Consider the following 23,848-nt stretch of genomic DNA (forward strand, 5'->3'; position numbering starts at 1 on the left):
GTGGGGGCTGGCAGTACGTAGGACTTTGGGTCCCGCCAAGGTGCTCTGGTGTCTCAAGGCGTTGGGCAGACCTCGTGGTCCGGCTTCGGGGCCCCTCTGATGGGGGGGGGGGAGGGGCAGGTCCTGGTGTGGCCAGGGGTTTTGGCGCTTTGGAGCCCCCGCAGCTCTGCCTTGGGTGCTGCATCCCTGCTGCCCGCAAGGTCCCCCCGGTGCCCAGCCTCACTGCCGGCCCCTCCCCCGTGCCTCAGTTTCCCCTTTCTGCAGAGAGGTGGTGATCCCACTCGGGGTGGCCAGCGGCGTGGGGGCGAGGCTTTTGGGAGCACCCTCGCACCAATGACAGAGCTGGGCCCCTGGTGAGGCAGACTTTCCACGGCAGCATCTGCGGCTGGTCCTAACCCAGTCCCACTGTTGTTTGCTCCTCTGCTTCACTCTTTACATAATTTGTTCCTTGGCCCCTTTTCAAATGTGCCTTGCAATCGTTACAGCAGAGGATATTTATGCAGCGGGAGTGTGGAATAACACAGAAAACCTCTGGAGCCGGGGACCAGATTCCCGCGTCATCCCAGTGCCAGGAGCAGGCGACAGCCCTCCCTGGTTTGCAGGGACCCTGGATGGGGCCAGATGGGGTCCCCTCCCGGGCCCCCCGGCTGCGCCCAGGCCCCCCAGCTGCTCCTGCCAGGAACAGGTTGGGCACCGGGAGGCGAAGGGGCACCGAGCCCTTGGGGCGGCCCGACACCCCACCTCAGCACCTGCCTGGCACGCTGCAGGCAGCGCCCCCCGCTCGCTGTCAATGAACTACCAAAACCAGTGGTGCGTTTTAGTGGGGTCCCCTGGGGGGCAGCCCCCACAGTGCCCTGGGAAACTCGGGCTTTCTTGATAAAACCCTTTGCTGATGATAAATGTAGGGTGGGTGTGTTGTGGGTTGGTTTTTTTTTTTTTCTCCAGCGGAGACAAAGAGGCCCTTGAGCCTAAAGCATAACTTAAAACATGGCATTCCTGAAAAGAATTTCCTGATAATATTTTTAGCACCTGAAAAAAAAAAAAAAAAGGGGAGGGGGGCAAAAAAAAGCAAATAACACCATTTTTTTTTTCTCTTCCACTCTTTTTTTCTTCTCCCCTCCAGCCCGCTGTTTTAAAGCAGCAGCGAGGAGCCGCTGCTGAACTGCAGCTGCGGGGAGCGGGGCAGCGGCTGGTCCCTGAGGGGCTCTGCACCCACGCCTGTATTGGGGCGGCGGCTGCTTCCCCGCCGTGGGCAGGGGGGAGGCGGAAGGTCCCTCCGCGGGGGCCGCCGGGGGGAGCGGCAGGGGGACCCTGCGGGGGGCGTTGAGGGCGGTAGCAGGGGAACCCTGCGGGGCGCTGGCGGGGGGGGGCGGGGGGACATTACGGTGGGCGCTGCCGCCTCCGCTCCGCCCATCCCACCCCTGCCCCCGCGACATTTGCATGCCCCGCCCCTCCGCCCCCGCCCTCCCAGCGCGCGGGCCACCCATTGGCTGCCCGCCCGGGCTATGCAAATGTACCGCGGCGGGGCGAGGCCAGCGGGGTGAAGGAGCGCGGCGGCGGCGCATCGAGCTGTAGCGGGCGCCTGGTTCGAGCCGCGGCCCCGCGCGCCCCGCCCCCGCCCCGCCCCGCCCCGCGCGCCCCGCCCCGCCCCGCCCCGCGCAGCCGCCGCCGCCGCCGCCGCCTCTCAGCTCCGCGCCCGCCGGCGGGTGCTTTTCCCCCGTCATGCTGTGGTGGCCGGTGCCGGCGTGAGAGGCGAGCGGCGGGTCCTGGCGGCCATGCGGGGCCTGGCGGGCTGGGTCGTGCTGGTGGCCCTGGGCGAGTGGCTGTGGGCGGGCGGCGTGGTGCCCCTGGCCGACTTCTACCCCTTCGGGCCGGCACAGGGCGACGCCGCCACGCGGAAGCAGGACGACGGCGGCTCCGAGCTGCGGCCCCTCTCTGTCCCCTTCCCCTTCTTCGGCGCGGGCCACACCGGCCTCTATGTGAGTACCGGGGGCTGGGGGGGCGGCCTCCCCCGGGGCCTCCCGTTTCATTTTATGTATTTTCATTATTCTTAAAATACAGCCCTGCTTGGATGCGTCCAAGTGCATCTGAGTTTCCCCGGGGCTGTTGGGTGGTCCCCATGTAACTCGGAGCGTCAGCGCAATACCGGTGTGCTGACGGCGGAGGGGCGATGTGGCGGGGCTCGGAGGCACGCTGGCCGTGCCGGAGCCCTGGCTTGGCGGCGCGGGGGCAGCCTCAGGGAGCGCAACAGGGGTCCCGGCCCTGGCGAGGGTCCCGGCCCCGCCGTGCTGGGGATGCCGGCTGAAGTGCTCGCCTGCAGCCGGGAGCCCCGAGCGCAGCCCTGGCTGGAGCCAGAAATTCCCTCGCCCGATGGGACTGGCCCACGCAGCGGGGTGCCGTGGGGGTCCCAGCGGCAGCGAGCAGGGCTGGGTGGGCGGGTGGGTGAGCACTCGGAGCAGGCGTGTCGCGTCCCCCAGATGGCGGGTGTTCTGGGGAGGAGGTGGCGGGGCTCCGGGTGCCGTGCAGAATGAACACAGCTGCCCTTCGGGTTGTGTTGCAGCAGGCTCGGCTGGGCATTCAGCACATCCCGCTCCCTCTCCTCCCTGTGCCCGTCAGGATGGCTGGGCTTCTGCGGCCCCTGGCAGGGTGCTCCCTTGCAGCCCCCGAGCCACCTCGACTGCAGCCTGAGAACTCGAGTCACACCTGGACTGTCATGTCCCCCAAAAGTTAGAGGAGCAGCCTATCGTGTCCCCCATCAGGCAGAGGAGCAGCCCCGACTGCCTGGTTGTCCCCAGAGCATTTTGGGTGCTGCTGGCTCTGAACTCTTGCCTTTGCATCCTGGGGTGGAGTCCGTGCTCCCCCTGCCAGCTCCCACCTGGTGCAGTGAATCTTCCAGCATCCTCGTGCCTTCTCTTTTCCCTGGTTTGCTCTGGGCTGACTGACAATCCAGACCTGGCTGGTGGAGGAGAGGGCTCAGTATCACCTCAATGCTGTCTCAGACTTGTGCGTCATCCCACCACCTGGGCTAAGCGCAGGAGGTCCTTGGTCCTCTCCGGTGCCTTTCCCCTCCGCCCCCCAATAAAAGTTGCCATTGGGTGGGGGGGATGTGGGCTTGGGGCTTAAGCAACAGTGGGAAGATAGAGGAGGCTGGGACAAGCCAGGTGATGTGATGGCCATTCCATACTGGATCTGCAGCACGGTTCTGGGTCTTGGAGGGGCTGCAGGGGTCAGAAGGCAGTGCATCCCCCTGGCTCTGCAGCACCAGCTCGTGGGCTTCCAGCATGGAGGTCTGTGTGGCAGGGCTGCTCCTCCCTGGGGAGCCGCTGTCCTGGGGGAGCTGGCACGGGGCTGTGCTCACCTGGAAACCTCTGTCCTCGAGGGCTGCCTTCAACCTCCCCCTCCTCCTTTGCAAAAACCAGCAACAATAAAAAAAGCCCTTCTTGGCTCCAGCTCTCTCCCATCTTGCTTTAATCAGGGGAAGAATGTTCCTCTGTGGACACTGTGGGGTTACGGAGGCTTTGGGAAACAGGAATCCTCTTCCCCTTAGTCACAGCAAGGACTGCCCTGTTGCATGGAGGGACTGGGGATCTTTCTCAGGGGCTGCATGGGACTTTCACAGTCCAATTGTCCCTGCCTGAGCATCCAGGCACCCTGGCTTCAGCGTGGCTCCTGGCAGGACACTGGCTCCTGGCTTCTTGTCAGCACGCAAGCGTGACACCACTGCCTGCCCCTGCCTGCTGTGTGCCAGGGCTGCGCTGTCTGCCTGAGAGCCTCTTGCCTGTACTGTGCCCGCCCTTTATCACCCTGCAGCCCAAGGGCTTGCCAGGCTGATGCTGCTGGTGCCAGGCATTGCACGCCAGGGAGCTCAGCTGGGGGGCTGTATGCCTCTGCCTGTCCTGCTGTTGCTTGCAGGCAGCACTGTGGGCAGGGGACCGAAGCTGCTGGGAGCCTCCTGCCCCGCTGGGTTGCCACTGCAGCAGGGATCTCTTCCTGGGAACATGGGGCTGAAGGCGAGAGTGTTTCCCTTTGATCCCTGCCCCTTCGCTCCCTGCTCGGGCAGCAGTGCAGGCAGGGTTTTCCTCCCCTTCCTTGCTCCCACTGCATCCCTGAGCCAGGAGGCAGCACTACTGGCAGCAGCATCCATTGTGCCCAGCTTCCTTCCCTGGACTGAGGGCTGCCTCTGCTATGTGTCCCTGGGCTGGGCATCCCAGGACCTTAATTGCCCCAGTTAATTAGCGCTGGGGAGAGCTTGGAGCTTGCAGTATCTCACCCCGGGTGTCTGGCATCCCCCACTTTAATGAGAGGAGCCTGTCGAGGCCCAGACAGCACAGGGGGCTTTGCATGGGATGGTGGCACTTGGTTACCTGGGGACCTGTTAACTCGCTCAGACTGCTGCATACCGGTGGATGGCTTGCTGCCCAGCAAGACTCCCCCTGTCCTGGGCTGGCGGCTGTCTGGCATGGGTACGACCCCCTCTGCCAGGGGGATGGCAGCAATGCTCAGCCCTAGACCCCAGCCCTGCAGGCTGCATGTCAGCTGTAAGAGAGCAGGGAGCAAGCGAAACAGCCCCTTGTCCCTGCCAATAGAGCATCGGTGTGAGCTGGCCAAGTGTGCTGGGCGCTGTTTGTTTAAAGCACCGGGGCTGCTGCAGTTTTCTCAGCTGTTCCCCCTTTCCCTGGCCCGGCCGCGGCGGAGAACAGGGCTGGGTTTGTTCGTGTGGCTGCCTCCCCACAGCCGCACTCCAGCAAGCGAGTGGCTGAGGCAGGGGGCTGCGGGTGCCGGGGCACGTCTCCGCTTCCAAAGGCAGGAAGGGGAAGCGCTCCAATATTTGTGGAAAGCGGGGGGTGGTGGTGGTGGGTGGTGGTGGTGGTGGGAAGGAATGGTGAAATGGAAAGTGCCTTTAAAACATGGATTCCTGCCGGTGGCAGGAATCAGCTGTGGCAGCCCATTTCTTTCCCTCCCTCTCTGCAGGTGAACAACAATGGGATTATCTCATTCTTGAAGGAGGTCTCCCAGTTCACCCCGGTGGCCTTCCCCATCTCCAAGGACCGGCGTGTGGTGGCGGCTTTCTGGGCAGATGTGGATAACCGGCGGGCAGGCGATGTGTATTACCGGGAGAGCACTGAACAGCCCATCTTGGAGAGAGCGAGCAGGGACATCGCACAGTATTTCCCCGAGTTCCCGGGGTTTTCTGCGCAGTGGGTGTTCATTGCCACCTGGTACCGAGTGACCTTCTTTGGGGGCAGTTCATTTTCGCCGGTGAGTAGGTGGCGCAAAGCGGCCATTAGTTTAGGGGTAGGGTTTTTTTGGGCATCCCACCGGAGCTTTGGTGCCTTTCATGGCAGCGGCGCTCCAGCTGCACATGTTATGGAGTTGTCAGTAGGGATAAGCTGACCCCAGTGGCTCTGTCGCGACACCTTGCCGTGACAGAGCAGCGCTGAGCTGGCAAATCCAAACACTCCTCTTTGCGCCACGTGGAGGCTGCGTTCCCCTTCTTGGGCAGCAGCAGGACAGCATTTGCCTGCCTGCCTGTGCTGAGGAGTGGGTCGCATGTGGCATTTGGTGACTTTTTTCCAGAGGCCAAATAACCATGTTTCCTCCCCATTTTTCCCATTCCCCTGGGAGGAGAACAGAGTTGTTCGGCTGGCTGGGGTGCTGGGCCAGGGGAATCACAACACCTTAGGATTAAAAATAATTAAACCCGACTGCCTTTTCTAGCAGAGGAGGACTGGGGCTGAAAGAAACGCTCCTTTGCTAAATGCTTTCTCCATTTTATTTTCTGACCAGTTCGCCTGCCTGCTCACTGCTTTCTTCCCCTCCCTGCTGCAGGTAAACACTTTCCAGATTGTCCTCATCACGGATGGCAAGCTGTCCTTCACCATCTTCAACTATGAGTCCATCACCTGGACCACGGGTATGCACGCCAGCAGTGGGGGGGACTTTGCCGGGCTCGGCGGCATCGCAGCACAGGTAAGCGGCAAACACAGCCCCTAGAGCGCCCAGGTAGCCTATTCGCCCTGCAAGTTTGCAGTTCCTGGTTTGGTTTTTTTTGAGGTGGAAAGCCTCCCTCTGCACTTTTTTTTTTTTTTTTTTTAAAAAAAAAAAGTTCTTAAATATCTGTGTGTGCTCTGGCTCCCAAAGCCGAGATCATACAGGGGGCTTTGTTGTCCTGAAACCACAGGTCTTTGCCTTGGCTGCTGCCTTGTAGTTCCTCTTCCTTCCTAACTTCAGCCTTTAAGAGCAGCTGCTATAGCCAGCATAGCTTTTGCTTGTATTTTTATTTAATCCTTGTGTGCGTTGTTGTGTTTAAGGGAAAAAAAGCCAACACCCGCACCCGCAAAACCACTAGTACCCGTTTGGATATGTGAATTTAGCGGCAGTTGATCTGTGCTTGGCCCCCTGCCTGCCAGCCTGCAGCAGGCAGGATGCTGCAGGTGGAGAGGAAGCAGATGGGTTTTGAATCCCAGGGGAGGGACCGTGCAGGCAGGGTGGCCACTTCACCCCCGTGCACCATCTGCTGTCCCAGCGTGTGGACAGGGCTGGGCGTTGGCTGGTGCTGTGTGGAATGGGACAGTTGGTCCGAGTGGTGCCGCCAGTGGTGCTGAGGGGCGAGAGACGTGAGCCCTCAAGCTCCAGCCGCCTCCCTCTGTACACTAGTGATGTCTTGTTACCCTCTGCTGTTGTCCTCCCAGGCAGGTTTTAACGCTGGTGATGGAAAGCGCTACTTCAACATCCCTGGATCCCGCACCGATGACATCGCTGACGTGGAGATGACGACAAATGTGGGTATCCCCGGGCGCTGGGTGTTCAGAATCGATGATGCCCAGGTGCAAGTGGGGGGCTGCAGCAATACAAGTAAGAGGACAGCAGTTAGGTTTATTTAACTCCCAACCCAACCCCATACTGTTCTCCAGCCCCGTCTTTCCCTGCTTCAACCCCCACCTCCACGGGGTGGAGGAAACTGCTTGAAGGGCTTGGGGAGGGAGGGGAGGCAGCCATGGGGGGACTGTCCTCATTGCCTGCCGTGGTTGGGAATGGCACCCATGGGTGCCCTGGGGCTGGGAAGGGGCTGGGAGAGCAAATGGGGTGGGGAGGAAGACTTTTGAGATAAAAGAGCCTGCGGGGAGTGATTAGGGAGGCTGGGGAGGAGGTGATGGTGCCTAGGTGGGACCCCACTGGCAGGCAGGGCAGGGTGCAAGGGGCTGACACCCTTGGGGGATGCACACCTCCATAAGTCCTAGGAGGCTGGTGCCACCCTCCCCCACGGGGCCAGGGTGCCAGGGCTGAGCCACGCTCCCAACCCCAGGGGTCCTGACACCTTCCCCACGGAGCTGCTGGTCTCCCGTTCCTCGTCCCTGCTCCCCCCAGCCATCTTTTCCCACCTGTGATCTGCGCATGTCTCGCGTTACTGGTGGGTTTGCTGTACAGGGGCTCTGCCACCCCCTTTCCCTCTGTCTCGGGTGATAGGTGAAGGCACGTCATCTATGTCCCCTGGCTGGCAGGGCTGACCCTGTGCAGCCTCTCGCCCTTGCACATGAGGAATAAAACTGCCCCCCCTTGTCCCAGGGGAGCCTGTGAGGAGCAGACCCTGCCCCACCGTGAGGCAGGTGGCCCCCATGGGCTTCCCGAGCACCCCAGGGAGCTGGGCGGGCTCAGGGACAGACCCTGGCGCTGGTGTGGCTGGAAGGTGGTGGGTGAGCACTGCTGGGGCACAGGCTGACAGGGGGGCACTGCCTGTCCCCACAGCCTCTGTCTGCCTGACACTGCGGCCCTGCCTCAATGGGGGGAAGTGTATCGAGGACTGCATCACGGGGAACCCCTCCTACACCTGCTCCTGCCTGGCTGGCTTTACCGGGAAGAGGTGCCACGTCGGTGAGTGCTGGCCCCAAGCTCCCTCCCGGCATTTTGCCACGGGGAGCAGGTCTCGCTGCTGGCATGACCGCTGTATGCTGGCAGTCTGTCTGTCCCTCGGGTTGTCCCTGTCCCTGCCCTGAGCTCTTGCCCCAACCTGGGGCTCTGTTTCAGATGTGGATGAGTGTCTCTCCCACCCATGTCAGAATGGAGCCACCTGCCTCAACGGTGCTGGCAGCTTCAGCTGCAGGTGCCCGCTGGGCTTCAGAGGTGCCAGCTGTGAGACTGGTGAGTGCAGGGCTGCCGGCACAGCAGGGCTGGCTCTCTGCCACGCATGAAGAGCCGAGACCCCAGGCTCAGGGGGCACTGCTGCTCTTGGTGGGGGGGCTCTTTGAGACCAGGGCTGCTGCGGCAGCTGCTGGGCTCGAGCAGTTTGCAACAGCCGTCTTGGATTTCAGCTTGCTGCAGGCAAAGGAAGCTTTGCTCTGGCCATGAGCCCTTCCTGCTGCTGGCAGCCCTCTCCGCTGAGGGCTCCGCTTAGCGCTGCTGCCAGCACTTCTTCCCACCACCACTCCCTCAGCGAGGAAAGCTGGCGATTAGTGCTTAAACATGTCTCGGAGGCCCTGCTTTTGCAGGTGATGCTCTGGTCCCAAGCCCTTTGAAGCCAGTGGGGACTCTCCCAGTCCCTGGCAGAGGCCGTGGTGGCTGGTTTCCCCCTCCGCTGGCCTCCACCTGCTGGTGGAGGTGCCGCCAAAGCACTTGGCTCCCAGTGAGCCCCCCGCGCGGTGGTGGAGATGGTGAGCAGGGAGTTGACTTTTGGGGAATGGAGGGAGGGAGAAACGCCCAGTGCAGCACGATGGCATCCGAGAGGCGCAGGGGGATCAAAGGGCTGAGCTGCCCAGGGAAGGGTTTTGGGAAGAGCCGTGCCCGGGGACATGGCTGTCTCCTGCCGGAGGGAGTGTTGATGGCTGTGAGCTGTGCTCTCTGCCCAGCCCTAGCATCACCCTGTGTGCAGACGATTCTGTGTGCTGGTCCTGTGCCTGAGTTGACACCCCCTCTTTTTTTTCTTTTTTTTTTTTTTCTTGGTGTCCCGCTGTAGAAGAGTCTCCATGTGAGAGCAGGGTGTGCCAGAACGGCGGGAGGTGCCAGGTGGTGAATGGAACAGCAGAGTGCTTGTGCCAGCCAGGGTACACGGGTGCAGACTGCCAGACAGGTGGGTGGCAGGAGCAGCCGTGGGTGGGGAGATGGTGGCGCTTCATGCCTTGACAAGCTGCCTTCCCACTGTGCTTCACTCCTGGCCAGAGTTTTGGGAGAGGAGCGCTCAATGTTGCCGGTGGTGCCGATTTTATTTATTTATTGATTGATTTTTCTTCCCCTGCCTTCCCCGACTGTGGCTTTCTGCCTCCTGAGCATCGTTCAGGATGGGAGGCAGCGGGTGAACCGACAGCCCGGCAGTGCCTGCGTGTGGCCTGACAGCTTCTCCTGACCTCCCCTTGCAGAGGTGAATGAGTGTGAGTCCAGCCCGTGCCTGAACGGTGGGCACTGTGTTGACCTGGTCAATAACTACACTTGTATGTGCCTGGAGCCTTTCGTGGGACAGCGCTGTGAGACAGGTGCCTGCTTCTGCCTGCACCCCGGGACCACCCATGCCAGGGACTGTGTCCCCCATGCTCTGTTGGCTGTCACAGTCCCCCTCTCAGGGCCAGGCTGTGCTCATCACTTGCACGCTTGCTTTCCCTGCCCAGACTCGTCTTCCTGCGAGGACCGGAGCTGCCGGAACCGTCAGACGTGCAACTACATCCGCCCCGGCCGCTACATCTGCACCTGCTCCCCAGGTTATTACGGCAACAACTGCCAGTACGGTGAGTGGAGACGCTCAGCTCAGCCCAGCCCAGGAGCTGGTTTTGGGAGAGCCAGGCAGCAAGAGGCAAATGGCTAAAAAGGGCCTATGGCAGCTGTAGGCACCGCCAAAAGCTGGCGGGCAGCTTATGCAGAGGGGTTGTGGTGCTGCTGAGATGGAGTTCGTTCCGGTGGGTGCTCGGCAATGTCAGGGTCTCCAGCATGAAGCTAGGCTAGACTGGCTCTGCCCAGCCCCCGGGACAGGGGATGTTCCACCCTCAGGCCGGGATGGCTCTGGCTCAGCCTCCCCCTTCCCCACAGGTGGGCCCCGTGTGCCCGGTGCCTGCCTCTCCCACCCGTGCCAGAACGCAGGCAGCTGCCTGGAGACGGAGCAGGGCTATGTCTGCGAATGCCAGCAGGGCTACACTGGGCAAGACTGTCGAGACAGTGAGTACTGGGGGGTGTCTCTGGGGGTGTGTGGCATCTCTAGGGGAGCCCTCGTGCTCCTGAGAAGGGGAAGCAGCAACCCCAGAGATCCTGTTCAGGGCTCCTGGACTAAAGAGCGGGTCCGTCCCACTGAAGGAGGCCATGCCTGGGGGGTTCATGGCTGCTGCCCACCTGAGCCCCTCCCATGGGTGGTATCTGGCAAGGCTGCTTGGCTGTCCCAGTCCCGCAAGCAGGAGGGTCCTGGGAAGCTCCCGTCTCCTGTCTTGCAGAGCTCTCGGAAGGCTGCGAGTGCCGCAACGGGGGCAGTTGTCTGGAAGGGAATGTTACCATCTGCCAGTGCCCACCTGGCTTTTTTGGTCTCCTCTGTGAATTCGGTAGGTGAAAGCTTCTTGTTCACTGTCGTTGCACCCTCTCTGGGATGCTTGAGCCAAGCAGGCTGCAGGCAAGCAAGGAGACTGTCTGTGCCTGAACCTACGACAGTACCGGGGGCACGCGCTAAATTTGAGCCTGGAAATACTGTCCCCTAGTGAGGAGGCAATGCTTCCATCTCCATCGCTCGCCCTTGAGACATGCGTCTCCCAGCCCCTGGCCCCATCTTGGCTCCCCTGGGTAGGGAGGGAACCACAGTCTTTGTACGCTTCCACCCTGCAGCTTGTGGGGCATCCAGGCTGGCCCTTGCCATTTGCACTGTCTGTGGGGTGGGGTACATAAGGTCCCTCCTGTCTCATCAGACCCTGCAAAGTTAGGAGACTCCTGTTTCTGGCCAGGCAGCTGGCTGGGTGTCTTCCTGCCACTGGCTGACGGAGGCTGGCGCTGGCCATGTGTTTGCAGAAGTCACCACCACACCGTGCAACATGAACACGCAGTGCCCGGACGGCGGGTATTGCATGGAGTATGGTGGGAGCTACCTCTGCGTCTGCCACACTGACTACGGCACCAACCACAGTAAGTTTCTCGTCCGTGGGCATGCAGGACCATCCCCAGGGAAGGACACTTGGCAGGGGCTGGAAGGGCGAGCAGGGTTATAACCATCATCAGCCGGGGAACAGCCCTTGCACCCCTGGTTGTACGTGCTCGGTGATGCCCTGTGTGCTTGGCTTTGCAGCGATGCCATCCCCCTGTGACTCTGAGCCCTGCCTGAATGGGGGGTCCTGTGAGGTTCACGATGACTCGTACACCTGCGAATGTCCTCGAGGCTTCCTTGGCAAGCACTGTGAGAAAGGTATCCACGTGGAGCTCCCTGGCAGCCCCAGGACCTGGCAGAGGGTGGGAGAAGAGCTTGGACCCTCGTGGGAGATGGGTGGCTGCTTGCTGAACTGCAGCTGGGAGTGGGTTATCCCATCCCGTCCCATCCCATCCTGCAGGGTGGAGGGAGGATTGCACGGCTCCCTTCACAGTCCCTGACAGTCAGTCAGCCGATGTAGTTGTTGTGTTTCCTTGTGCAACACCATCTGTGTTGGAATTTTTACGTGCCTGAGCTTCTGGCCTCAGGAGCAGCCACCTGTCCCGCGCCCCCCACCCCCCAGCAGCCCTGGTGTGCATCTGCTGGGATGTTGTTTTGCAGTATTGCTGAGCCCAGGGCTGTGAGGCCCAGGTGTGCTCGGCTTTGCAACAGCAAGGGATTTGGCAGGCCGCTGGCAGGAGGAGGTGGCTCTCGGTGTGCCTGCGGCAGTGGGTGACCCCTGCTTTTGGCACTCTCTCTGCAGCCAAGCCACGGCCCTGCAGCACGGGGCCCTGTCGCAACGGGGGCACCTGCAGGGAGGCGGATGGCGAGTACCACTGCACCTGCCCTTACCGCTTCACCGGCAAGCACTGCGAGATCGGTACGGCCCCCTGGCCCCCACCCGGGGAGGAGAGGTGGCAGTTGTCCCGCTCGCTTGCTCAGCTCCCGCCTACCCTCTGCCCCCAGGTAAGCCGGACCCCTGCGCTTCAGGGCCCTGCCAGAATGGGGGCACCTGCTTCCATTACATCGGCAAGTACAAGTGTGACTGTCCCCCAGGCTACGCCGGCCGGCACTGCGAGATTGGTGGGTGTAAGCAGGATGTGCCAGGGCTGGGGCTGCCTGGGGAGGGGATGGGACAGCTGGTAGAGCTGACAGCCGTGGCAGCAGCAGGCGAGCCTCGCTGCTTGCTTTGGACCCCCCTCCCCGTAATTTGGAGTGCTTCGACTCTTCCTTGCTGGAGGGCAGGGCAGCACTGCTGGAGGGGGAAGGGGGGTGGCTCTGGTTCCTGGGCTCTGTCAGCTCTGCAGTTTGCTCCGCTTTCTTCTAGTGCCCTCCCCGTGCTTCCTTAGTCCCTGCGAGAATGGCGCTACCTGCGAGGACCTTGGCGGGAGCTATACTTGCACGTGCCCAGTGGGCTATGTAGGGAAGCACTGCCAGTCTGGTAAGGGCCTTGTGCTGCCCCTGCTAGCCAGGGGCTCGGGGTGCTTCTGCAGGCCCCCCTCACCCCCCTATCTCTCCCCAGAGGTTGACTGCGGTGTCCCCAGTGAGGTGAAGCATGCCCAGGCCTCTTTCAACTCCACCAGGGTGGGCTCGCTGGCTGAATACCAGTGTGAGCTGGGCTATGCCCTCAGCCAGCACAACCACCCACGCGTCTGCCACTTGCCAGGCATCTGGAGTGACCCCCCCGAATGTGATGGTGAGGAGTGGCCAAGCTCTGCGGTGATGTCCCAGTGGGCTGTGGTCACAACCATGGCTTGGTGACCCCAGGACACATACTTTGGTCCTAACCCCGCTGGGGACCCCTGCCCAGCATTCATAGCTCTCACCTTGTCTCTCCCCTGCCCAAATGCCTGCAGAGATTGACGAGTGCTGGTCCCAGCCCTGCCTGAACGGTGGCCAGTGCAAGGACCGCATCGCTGGCTTCCTGTGCCTGTGTGAGCCGGGTTACGTGGGCCACCGCTGCGAGTCAGGTGAGAGACTGTGCCAGGAATGCTTCGGGGCTGCCACAGGTGGCCACAGCAAACCCTGCTTCACCTGCCAGCCCCCGGGGAACAACCCCCACGGTCAGGAGCTGGGTTGCCTGCAGTTGCATGCACTGGCTTCGGTCCTCTGTCTGTGCTCAGATCAGTCTGTGGCGAGGGCTTCTCTCCAAGAGCTCCCAGCCAGCTGTGGGGTGAGCCAGTGGGGAGATGCTGCTTCTGGTCGGGGCTGCAGGGGCAGGTGTGCTACTTGCGTCCTCCCACAAGTGGATGCTGTGTGGGCATCCCCCATCGCTGAGGGGGCAGTGGCTTCTGATGCATGCTAAGCCTGTGCAGGCAAGCCCTCGATCTCGGGATCTGGGTAGGAAGTGCGCTGCATGGTTCCAAAGCTGTCAGCTAAGACCGGGGAGGAAATTCAGCTTGAGGCTGCACATCTTTGGCTGCCCTGTGCTCCTGCTCCTGTGTATGCATGTGGTTGTGGTTGTGTGTGGGTGCTCTTTGAAGGGGTAATGGGCAGCTTCAGGGCTGGTGGGACTCCGGCAGGCATCTCTAGCCCAGCTCCTCAGGGCCTGGCAGAGGACAGTGGTGACGGAAGGTGGGATACCTGCCAGGGGTTAGAGGAGGGGACATGCTGCAGGCACCCTATGGGACCTCTTGGCACAGCCCTACACTGCCAGGTGTCCCTGAGTGCATTTCCTCATGGCCAGCTCCCAACGCAGCCCCTGCGGAGGGGCAGGTGTGGGGCAGTGGGCTCCCAACGGCCCTAGGAGCAGGGCTGTTCCTGGCCAGCGGGCTTTGGGGTAGCAAGTGATGTGGGGGGGGTCTGCACCCTGTGGGAGAAGTGCTGCCTCTCTGAGCCCCCTGTCTCGGGCTGAGCTGGCACTCTTTCCTCCCATAACTCCCCAGATGTTGACGAATGCCATTCAGAACCCTGCAAGAATGGAGGGACCTGCCGGGACCTCCCTGGGTCTTTCGCTTGCTACTGTCCTGAGGGCTTTGTGGGGACACAGTGTGAGACAGGTAGGGACCCGCCCTTACCAGGGTGGCAGGAGGCTGGGCTGTGGGCCGCAGCATGTGGCCAGGACTGGCACCGAGCCAGGCAGCTGGTCAGCTCTTGGGGACCTTGACCCTGAGCCATTGCTCCGTGTGCTTGGTGCCTCGTGCACCTCCTGGCCTCTGGTGCTGGGGGCAGAGCTGAAACCGATCCAGTGGGGAGGGAGCAAGGAAACAAGGTGTCTGCTGGTGATGCCCTTTTGAAGGCATCCACCCCTTGCCAGGGGATGCGGTGACCGTGGCGCTTGGGTGGGGTTCTGGGCCCAGGGGGGCTGCACTGAGCCCCAGGCTGCATGTCTGTCCTGCTGCCCCCTCGGAGGGGCTGTTTCTCGCCTGCGGGGCTGGCTGCTGGCACGCTGGGGGCCCCTGCTCACTGCTGGCCTCCCCCTGCCTCCAGAAGTGGACGCCTGCGAGTCGGGCCCTTGCCGAAACGGAGGGGAGTGTGAGAGCTATGGGGGCTCCTACCTCTGCGTGTGCCCGGAGGGTTTCTTCGGCTACCACTGCGAGACAGGTGAGGCGGGCAGGGCAGCTCGGTGCTGGGCGGCCCCTGGGCCAGCCAGCACTGCTAACACCGCTGGGCCCGGCACCTCTCCCACAGCCAGCGACCCGTGCTTCTCCAGCCCCTGCGGGAGCAGAGGCTACTGCCTGCCCGGCAATGGCACCCACAGCTGCACCTGCAAAGTCAGCTACACAGGCAAGAGCTGCGAAAAAGGTAAAGGCCCTCATCAGCGGCACCAGGACATGGCATGGGGCTCGACACTGACCTGGCAGTGGCCACCACCTACATGGGGCTTGACGCCATCCGGGACCAGCAGCTCTCCTTGAGGCAGGCAGGGCTGGGGCCTTGTCTCCATGGGGGGCAGCCCGGGCCCCACCGATGCTGCAGGCAGGTGCTGGTGTGTTGAGCTGCTGCTGCAGGTGCCAGGCTTGGCGTGAGGACACTGGGGACGGGTGTCCCTGGCCCCCAGCAGCGATGGCAATCCCTCGGATGCCCTCAGGAGGGGAGGCTGAGGCGCCCGAGGGAAGCCTCTCGTGGCCAGCACCGGCTTCTGTGTGGTCTTTGGCCCGTCTTGCTGGCGCCCCAATCCTGGCAGGTGCTGGCAAATGCCTGGCCACCGGTGCTGCTGGGTTGCAGTGGCGGGGAGCGCTGCTGGTGCCCTGACTCCTCCTGCGCCTGCCAGGCCCGTGGTGTAGCTGGTGCCTGCAGGGCTCCTGCTGGGCGCACTGAGGGAGAGAGAGCAAGGGCCCCATCTTCCATTGCTGCCGCTCTGCCTCTTGCTGCCGGGGTCTGTTCTCTAAAGATTCATGGCGTTACCTCTCCCCTTTGCTTTTGCCCACACCCTGAAGAATTGCTGCCACCAACCTCATTAAAGGTGGAAAGGGTGGAGGACACTGGTGTATTGATTTCTTGGCACCCACCTGAGGACGCAGCTGCCAGGCAACTCATTGACGGCTACGCCGTGACGTACGTATCCCTCGACGGCTCTTACCGCAGGACAGATTTTGTGGACCGAAGTCGTTCTGCCCACCAATTGCGGGCACTAGCCTCCGGCAGAGCCTACAATATTTCTGTCTTTTCAGTCAAACGCAACGTGAACAACAAGAATGATATCAGCAGGCCCATCATGCTCACCACGCGCACTAGTGAGTAGTGTCCCAGGGGGACTCGCGGTTGTGAGCACACGCAGCCCCTGCAGTGCCGGGGCTTGTGCCTCTTCCTCCCCGCCGCCGGCTCCAGCCACAGCCCAGCCTGGTGTCAGACCCTGGTGGGTTTGGTGGCGCAGATCCTAAAATCCAGCTGGGAGTCTTTGGAAAGCGCTTGGCACAGAGGCTTGCTGTTCTCTCTGCTGTGAGTAAAAGGGGACCAAACCCCCCAAGGCTCACTGGGCCCCTGCCCAGGGGCTGGTAAGGGAGCCGGCAGCGGGGACCGCTCCCGGATCCTGTTCATCAAAGCCAGGCTGCGCCCACCACACCAGTTACTTCTTGACACTGGACCTGGGGTAGCACACATCCCTGGTGCTGTGGGGCTGAGCTGGAGGAAGCCCCCGTGCTGGGTAGCGGGGCCCCATGGGCAAGTCATCCCCGCATCCCGCCCAGCCTGGTGTGGGGGGTGTGCCAGGGTGGGCAAGGGCTGGCAGGACCGCTGCTCCACAGGTGGAGGGCAGGAGGCTTGGTGAGGCCTCCGGGGGCAGGGCACGAGCAGGCGGCACGGCTGAGGTTCTGGTTCTGCGTTCTAGGGCAGGTGGATGTAGAAATGGAGCGCAGACTGAGAATGGAGGGGATTAGACCTAGAAAAGTGCCCTCTGAAGAGAGAAGGGGGTGGTGGGAGAAGCCCCTGGGCCAGATCCCCCCCCCCCCCCCCAGCAGGCTGCGGCTGAGTGAGGGCTGGGGGAGAAGGCAATGGTGACACTGGGCAGGGCAAGGGCCTTTGCCCCCAGTCACAGTCTTGGGAGGCCCTGAGCCGGGGCCGGAGGCAGTGAGATCTGGGCTGTGCGGTGGACTCAGGGCCAGGGCCAGGCACCGCAGTCCCTCTGGAGCTGGTAGCAGGGGGTTGGAGCCAGTCCGCTGAGGACGGTCCCAGTGGTGCCGTGGGTGGCGTGAGGCCTTGTAGGCAGGCAGGCAGACAGGTGTGCATCCCACCTGCCCGCACCCCTGCTCCCGGACAGTGGTATAGGGGGTGTGAGTTTGGTGGGGTAGGTGGTGCTGAGCTGTTCCCGCTGGGGAAGCGAATGCAAAGGGACAGGCAGGACCCACCTTGCAGGGGCATGGGGAAGGGACAGGGTGACCCACAGTGACCAGTGGTTGACCACAGACTTCTGTACTTGCTCCGGCCAGGACCGCGTCCGGTGGAAGGCTTTGAGATCACAAACGTGACGGCCAGCGCCATCACGGTGCAGTGGGCTCTCCACCGGGTCAAGCACTCCACTGTCAGTAGGGTGCGTGTCTCCATCCACCAGCCAGGAGACCTGGCAGACCGCACCGTGGAGCTGAACAGCAGCGTGGCCAAGTACACCTTCCTGTGAGTGGGGCAGCAGGCGGGCGCGGGGCCAGGTGGCCCTCTGAGGCTGCCCAGCCTCACCCCTTCCCACCCTGCCTTCCTCTCCTGCAGGGACCTGCAGCCAGGAGAGAGGTACATTGTCCATGTCACGACACTGAGCGGCCTGGGGACAGAAGACCACCCCTCAGAGAGCCTGGCCACAGCCCCCTTCCATGTGTGGACGAGTGAGTGGGGTTGCCTTCGCTGCCCCCGTGCCGTGGCAGGGGCCCGGGGGTTTAGCAGGCGCAGGGCAGGTGCGGCTCAAGGCCCGCAGGAAAGCCGCAGGGAGGGGGGGCTGCGGGGGCGGGCGGCCCGGCTGGGCAGCACGGCGGGCAGGAGGCACGCAGGCAGGAAGGGCAGCGCGTGTCCTCCCTGGCCAGGTGCTGTTTGCGGCTGAAGACCGGCGTGAGCTCAGCCCCACGTGGGGCGCACACGGGCCTGACTCAGCCCTTGCTGTAAGGCAGGTGGAGGACGGGGACCGGAGCTGGGGGTTCGCCCGCCCGCCCAGCGCCGAGCATCCTCCGGGCGCATCGCGCGGCTGGAGCCGAGCCGAGGGCTGGCTGGGGCGTGGCTAGGCAAGCTGGGGGCGTGGCTTGCTTGCAAAGCGGTGTGTGGGCGAGCCGGGCCGTCACCGTTCAAGGACACCAGTGCTGACCCTTTTTTCTCCCCACCTCCTGCCTGCCCCAGGGCCTCTCCCCCCGCAAAACCTCACTGCCTCCCGCGTCACTGCCACCTCCGTGTCCATGGCATGGGAGCAGCCGCCCGCCGGTGCCGTGGAGGGGTACATCATCAACGTTACCACTGCTCAGAGTGTGAAGAGCCGCTACGTGCCCAACGGGAAGCTCGTGTCCTACACAGTGCGGGACCTGCTCCCTGGGCAGCGGTACCGCCTGTCCGTGACAGCTGTGCAGAACACGGAGCAAGGCCAAGTGCACAGTGAGCCCATCCACCTCTACGTCGCCACCTGTGAGTGCCTAGCTTGCCAGGGCTGGGGTGCTGCCGGTTTGCTGCAGCATGAGAGATTGACTGGCTAACAGAGAATCAGGGCAGGGCCCAGGAAACCAGTTGACCAACAGAATAATGAGTCCGCGGGGACCTGCTGCCCCAGAAGCAGGTGCCTGCAGCAGGCTGCGGGGGCAGGACACAAGTCCCCTGCAAAGGGAGGTGGGGGTGGCAGGGTTCCACCTCTGTTAGCAGAGGGCAGATGCAGAACAAGTCCCCTGCAAAGGGAGGTGGGGGTGGCGGGGTTCCACCTCTGTTAGCAGAGGGCAGATGCAGAACACAAGTCCCCTGCAAAGGGAGGGGGGGGTGGCGGGGTTCCACCTCTGTTAGCAGAGGGCAGATGCAGAACACAAGTCCCCTGCAAAGGGAGGTGGGGGTGGCGGGGTTCCACCTCTGTTAGCAGAGGGCAGATGCAGAACACAAGTCCCCTGCAAAGGGAGGTGGGGGTGGCGGGGTTCCACCTCTGTTAGCAGAGGGCAGATGCAGAACACAAGTCCCCTGCAAAGGGAGGTGGGGGTGGCGGGGTTCCACCTCTGTTAGCAGAGGGCAGATGCGGAGTTACAGCTCAGTGGTGCTTCACCGGGACAGGCACTTGCAGCCCAGGTGTGTGGAGAGTGTGCATAGGTCCCCAGACAGCCCTAAAAGGCAGCCTGGGGATGAGGGGAGAGGCAGAGAGTTGCATTGCTGTGCTGACTCGGGGCCTGCTCCCTGCTAAGCCTAATAATTTGGTCTGCAGTGCAGAGGGATGGGGCTCCAGAGAGACGGTGGAGCCAAACGGGACACCCCCGGGTCCTGCGCAACAGGCTGCCCCCAGCTTTCCTACCTGAACTGCGCTTGCTAGCAGATCATGACGCAGCTGAGGAGCCCTCATCAGCCCCCAGGTAGGCACTGCTCCATCGCTCCTGGTTCTTCCACTAGCACTTGGCCCAGGCACTGGGCTGAGCACAGCCCCTTTTTCCAGCTCCCCTGTCTGGGCGCGCACAGGGTCAAGCCATGCTCCTGCTGGGTTGCAGCCTCTTGCCCACCTGCTGGGGTCCTGAGCCAGGCAGGCCCTTGCCCGGTGAGCAGGCCCCCTCGTGTTGCCCACAGCTGAGCCTACAGTGCTTGCACCAAAGCCTGATGCCACCAGCGAGTGCTTTATCCAGCTGCTTCCAGCCATAGCACGTGGGGTGGCTGTGGCCTGGGGAACCTGCAGTGCCCTGTACCCTCATGGCTCTCCTGTCCCAGGTTCACCGAGCTGGTGGATGGCAGAGGGAGGATCAGCGCCAGGTTCAGCACTGCGCTGGGCAAATCCATCACTGTGAAGACGCGTAAGAGCTCTGCTGCCTTTCTGGCCCGTTCCTGTCACCCAGTGCCCTCTGTTAGGCCTCCCCCCAGGGACAGGGTGGCAGCTGGGCAGGCTGCTGTAGGGCTGGGGGAGCCATAGGGGAGGGCAGAGCCCTCCCATCTCTCCCTGGGCAAACAAACCTCTGCCCTGCTTGTAGACCCTTGCCCAGGGAGAGGGGTAACGCACAGCTGGTTGGGGAGCCCAGCTCTTGCTGATGGGAGGCAGTGCTGGCTGCAGCAGGGGCTGGCCTTCTCCCCTGCCAGCAGCTGCAGGAGCCCAGGCAGTGACCCTGCAGCCCTCCAGTACAGCCCCTGCCTGCCCAGCAGCCTGACACCCCCATGCCCCCAGCCCCAAGCACAGCCTCGCAATCGAGGAGAGCACCTGGACAAGAAGCCCCTTGCTGGCCCAGGCCCAGCCCCCTATTTGTCATCCCCAGAATACCAGGGATGCAAGTGCCGGCCTGAGATATATCCTACCAGGCCTGGGACCCCCACCTCCACCATGGGGTGGGGAGGGGGCCAAGCACACCTGATGGCAGCTTGCCGCACATCTCTCTTCTGCCCCTGCCTCCGCAGGGTTCCATGTCCCACAGATGCCCAGGAAGGGCAGGGTGGTCACCCTAATTCTATGGGGTGCCAACTGGGAAGGGCTAAACCACTGCCTGAGGCGTGACCAGCCCCCTTGTGCTGCGAGCAGGCTGAATCCCATCAGAGGGGCAGTCTTTGGATCTGGCCCCAGCTGGATGTGACATTTGACCCTTTTGTTTCCCAGAGCTGGAGGCTCCAGTGAAGCTGGAGAATGTGGAGGTGTCCAGCCAGGGCAGTCTGGCACTGCAGCTGCACAAGGCCAAGAGCAAGAGTAAGTCCAGAGGGAGCCACAGGAGCAGCAGGGACTCAGCTGAGGCCCCACGAGCAGGCAGGGCGTTTGGCACCAGCCTGCCCTCTTTGTTGCTGCCCTTTTGGGAGATGCACAAGGGTCACACAGCGTGGTCCCCAGGAGCACCCTGGTATGCCAGGGGGTGGGTAGGGCTGTGTCCTGGCCCCAGGGTCTGACAGCCATATGTGGTTTGCAGGTGAGGGGCAGAACTGCTCCACGAACCCCTGCAGGAACGGAGGCACCTGCAGCAGAAATGCTGAGTCCTACCACTGTGACTGCCGCGCAGGATTCAAGGGCCGGCTCTGTGAGCTGGGTGAGTGCTGCACTGCTGCTGGAGGGCTGAGCTCCCTCCAGCAGGTGGATGGCATGTGCCCAGCCTGGCAGCAATCCCAGCCACGGATCCCGCAGGGTGCAGGTCAAGGAGTACACCCTGTCAGCACCCAGCTCGTCCTGGCCGAGGGGCTCCCACCATGCCTAGGCTCCACTAGAGAGGGCTGTGCTCTGCTGGCTGCAGAGAGAGGGGCTGGGCTCTGCTCTTGCCAGTTGAGGCAGATCTGGGAGTGCAGGTCTGCTCCCCGCTCCTGGCCAAGCCCTCTGCCTCTGCCAGGCTCGTGTCCTGCCCACTATAGTGAGGCTGGGGGCTCTGCTGCTGCCAGCGGGTCAGCTCTGTTGAGCCTAGCCCTCCAGGAGAGCAGAGGGGAAGCCGGGGGGACTTACCAGCCCCTTGCCACAGGACACAGGCAGGCAGGGCCAGAGATGGGCTTGTTGATAGCTCCCCTCTCCTATTCCCCAAGCAGCTTGCAAGAACGTGCCACACTCGTGCACACGGCTGTACTCGGAAACCAAGTCATTCCCCGTGTGGGAAGGAGGCACCTGCCACTACTTGTGAGTACTGCCTGCGGGTTGTGCTCCCCCCTTCCTCTTGTGGTCAGAGCCAGGGGTGTCTCCCTGCAGCTCGACTCTGGGGAGGGGAGCGCATGCGTGAGGCTGTCTCAGACTCTGGCTGGCAGCTGCCAGGTGGCTGCAGCTGCCCCCTCCCCAGCACAGGCTGAGCAGCCTCATGTGCCCTCGAGCCCCCGGGGCTGCCCTGCCAGCTGCGTGTCAGGGCAGGGCGCTGCTGAAATGACAGCCCCGTAGCAGTGTTAGCCACCTACGTGACAGCAAGTTTGGATTTTGTGTGTGTGACCCCCAGGCAGCAGCAGATCCCCTGCCTACTGCCTCCCCACCTGCAAGCAGAGGGCCAGGGCCAGCCCTCCTGCAGCATCAGAGCGTGGGGGCCTCTGCTGTGACCCCTGTCCCCCCCCAGCCTTCCCGTGATGGAGGCGGCGCAGGGGGCCTGGCTATGTGCTGCCAGCCCTCAGACACAGCAGGCTCAGCCCCATTCCTACTAAGGCTGGCTACCACGGTCTGGAAGGAAACGGAGGAGGCCCCCAGACTCCCACCTTGCACTTATAAAAGCAAATCTGTCCCCGTTATTCCCTAGAACTCACCTCTGTGTGTGTGTAGGTACAGGAGAGTCTACAAGGTACACCAGGACATCTGCTACAAGGAGAGCTGCGAGAGCACCAGTTCTGAGAAGACAACCAGCAGGTACGGCTGGCAGCGTACTGAGTGCACTGTCCTGTGGCCAGGGGTGGGAGGATGCAGCTTGGCAGTGTCACCCCACACACGAGGGGGTGCTTAGGCTGGGGGCGGACTGCAGGCACCCTGTGCAGAACAGAGCATGAGGAGCGCATGGCCCTGGCTTAGATGCTGGCTCAGCATGCCCTCCCTCCCTGTGAGCGCTGGCTGACGGTGCTCTCCTCCCTTCTCTTTCAGAAAACCAAGCAACAGTCACACACTGAAGAAGCCGTAGAGTAAGTAACCTGCTCCAGGCCCTCCTCAGCTGCAGGCAGGGGCAGTTCCTGCCTGTGGCTGTGCGCATCTCTGTGCAGGGAGCTGGGGAGGAGGCTGGAGGCCAGAGCACAGCCCAGGCTCGTGCTGCCACGTTGAGGGCGTGCGGGGCCTCTCCGGCTGCTGTGCTTGTCAGGCTTGGGCATGTAGCTGATGGCTCCTGGTCACAGCTGGGTTGGAGGAGCAGGGGCGATGCTCTGCTTCCCTGCAGCTCTGCAGCCCCATGAACAAGTGATTTCTGCACAAAAAGGGCCCAAGCATTGCCTGCCTGAGCAAGGCAAAGGCTGGAACCCCGGAGGGGGCAGGTCCCCTTCTCCCAGCCTGAGACAGGTGCAGAGGGTGGGAAGAGGCAGCAGTGGGGGAACTCTGCACATCAGCTCATTCTCCTCCTGCTCCTTCACAGGGTTCAAAGCAGTAGAAGCTTCATCTTTCCACATCTAAGGGCTTTTTAAAACACCAGGAAGATCAGATCTGCTCACTGGGTTGAACACAGCAGGGGAACCTTCTTGCCTGGCATCAGCCTCTCCCTCTCCTCCAGCCCGTTAGGCACATGCAGCTGGATCGGCACGCCAAGCAGCAGTCCCTTCCCTCCGCCGGACCAGCACTGCCTTTGCTCTGGCTTGCCTTACTCTGGCCGCCTCTCTGCCCCCGAGGAGCTGAGCACCAGTGTACTGCAGCAGCCCCCTGAGGGTCCAGCCCCACTTGGTCCCTCCCAGCCACTCTGCACAAGTGACAGGCTCCCAGCTCTGCTCAGGCATCAGTGGGGCTGACCCCAGCTCCCTGCCAACAGCATCTGTACCAACCTGCTTCTGTAATCCAAGGTTATAAATTACCTATAACCCCCAAATACAACAGATACAACAAATATAATGCAGACCAAAAAGCCTTAGCTATCACCTGGAAGGTGGCCCACAACAGTCTGGTTGGAGAAGACCTTCCCTATGTAGATGGACTTGGAAATGGTGAGCAGCCCCCCTGAGCAGTGAAGTGTGGGCAGTGGGGGCACATCCCTGTCTCCTCTGCTCTAGTGGGGCACGTTTGGGCAGCTTCTACTGCCTGCCTTTTCTTCTTTGCTTTGTAAACAATCCCTGGTTTTAACCAAACTTCCAGCTCGGAAAGCAATATAGCACCTAGAAAGAATTTTAAAAGCGATGTGTAGGGTGAAGTTCATCAGCTGAGGTGTAACACCATGCTTGTTCTGACACTAATCACCTCCAAGCCAGTGCAGGGCACGTCATGGGCTCAGCGAGGAAGCGAGCTCTGTTGCCATCCTGTTTGCATTCCCTGTGGCACCGTGTGGTGCTGAGGTGCCAGCACTGTTTGTGGAGGAGAGAATCGGCATGCACGCGGTGGCTGTCCAACAGCGGTGGCAGGGCAGACAAGGAAAAAGTGTAGCTTAGAAACGTTCCTAGTTTTTGTGAGTTTGTATGACAACACTAGTTAAGCATAGATTTGTGTATTAATGTACACAGTGTATATTATAAATTAATATCTACCAGAGATATATTGTAGTTACGGTATAGAGTGTTATTTCCCCAGCAGTGTGGGGGGCATCCTCGCGGGGCAGCCTTCCCCTCCCGCGAGCGTCGCAGAGCGCTTTG

At 62.2% G+C, this 23,848-nt stretch overlaps 1 protein-coding gene across 7 annotated transcripts; it reads left to right on the forward strand.

Annotated features, from left to right (window-relative positions):
- The first annotated feature begins 1,649 nt into the window (after positions 1-1,649).
- SNED1 (sushi, nidogen and EGF like domains 1) lies at positions 1,650-23,749 on the forward strand. 7 transcript variants are annotated; one of them, XM_040613397.1, is made up of 33 exons: positions 1,651-1,979; positions 4,972-5,259; positions 5,830-5,970; positions 6,693-6,855; positions 7,747-7,872; positions 8,026-8,139; positions 8,951-9,064; positions 9,351-9,464; positions 9,597-9,713; positions 10,012-10,137; positions 10,407-10,511; positions 10,969-11,082; positions 11,243-11,359; positions 11,844-11,960; positions 12,047-12,163; positions 12,408-12,521; positions 12,603-12,776; positions 12,937-13,050; positions 13,966-14,079; positions 14,510-14,623; positions 14,711-14,824; positions 15,460-15,756; positions 16,948-17,131; positions 17,222-17,334; positions 17,837-18,115; positions 18,888-19,032; positions 19,379-19,461; positions 20,250-20,336; positions 20,551-20,667; positions 21,149-21,239; positions 21,861-21,944; positions 22,173-22,210; positions 22,651-23,749. In XM_040613397.1, exons 1-32 carry the CDS (start codon positions 1,776-1,778, stop codon positions 22,207-22,209), a joined length of 4,338 nt encoding a protein of 1,445 aa, XP_040469331.1. In that variant the 5' UTR covers positions 1,651-1,775; the 3' UTR covers position 22,210; positions 22,651-23,749. The 7 variants fall into 7 exon arrangements, with proteins under 7 accessions (XP_040469335.1, XP_040469331.1, XP_040469332.1 ...); XM_040613398.1 differs by having other exon boundaries at positions 21,152-21,239; XM_040613404.1 differs by having other exon boundaries at positions 15,694-15,756.
- Positions 23,750-23,848: the final 99 nt, after the last annotated feature.

This window comes from Falco naumanni, chromosome 13, assembly GCF_017639655.2.
Source record: "Falco naumanni isolate bFalNau1 chromosome 13, bFalNau1.pat, whole genome shotgun sequence".
NCBI lineage: Eukaryota > Metazoa > Chordata > Aves > Falconiformes > Falconidae > Falco > Falco naumanni.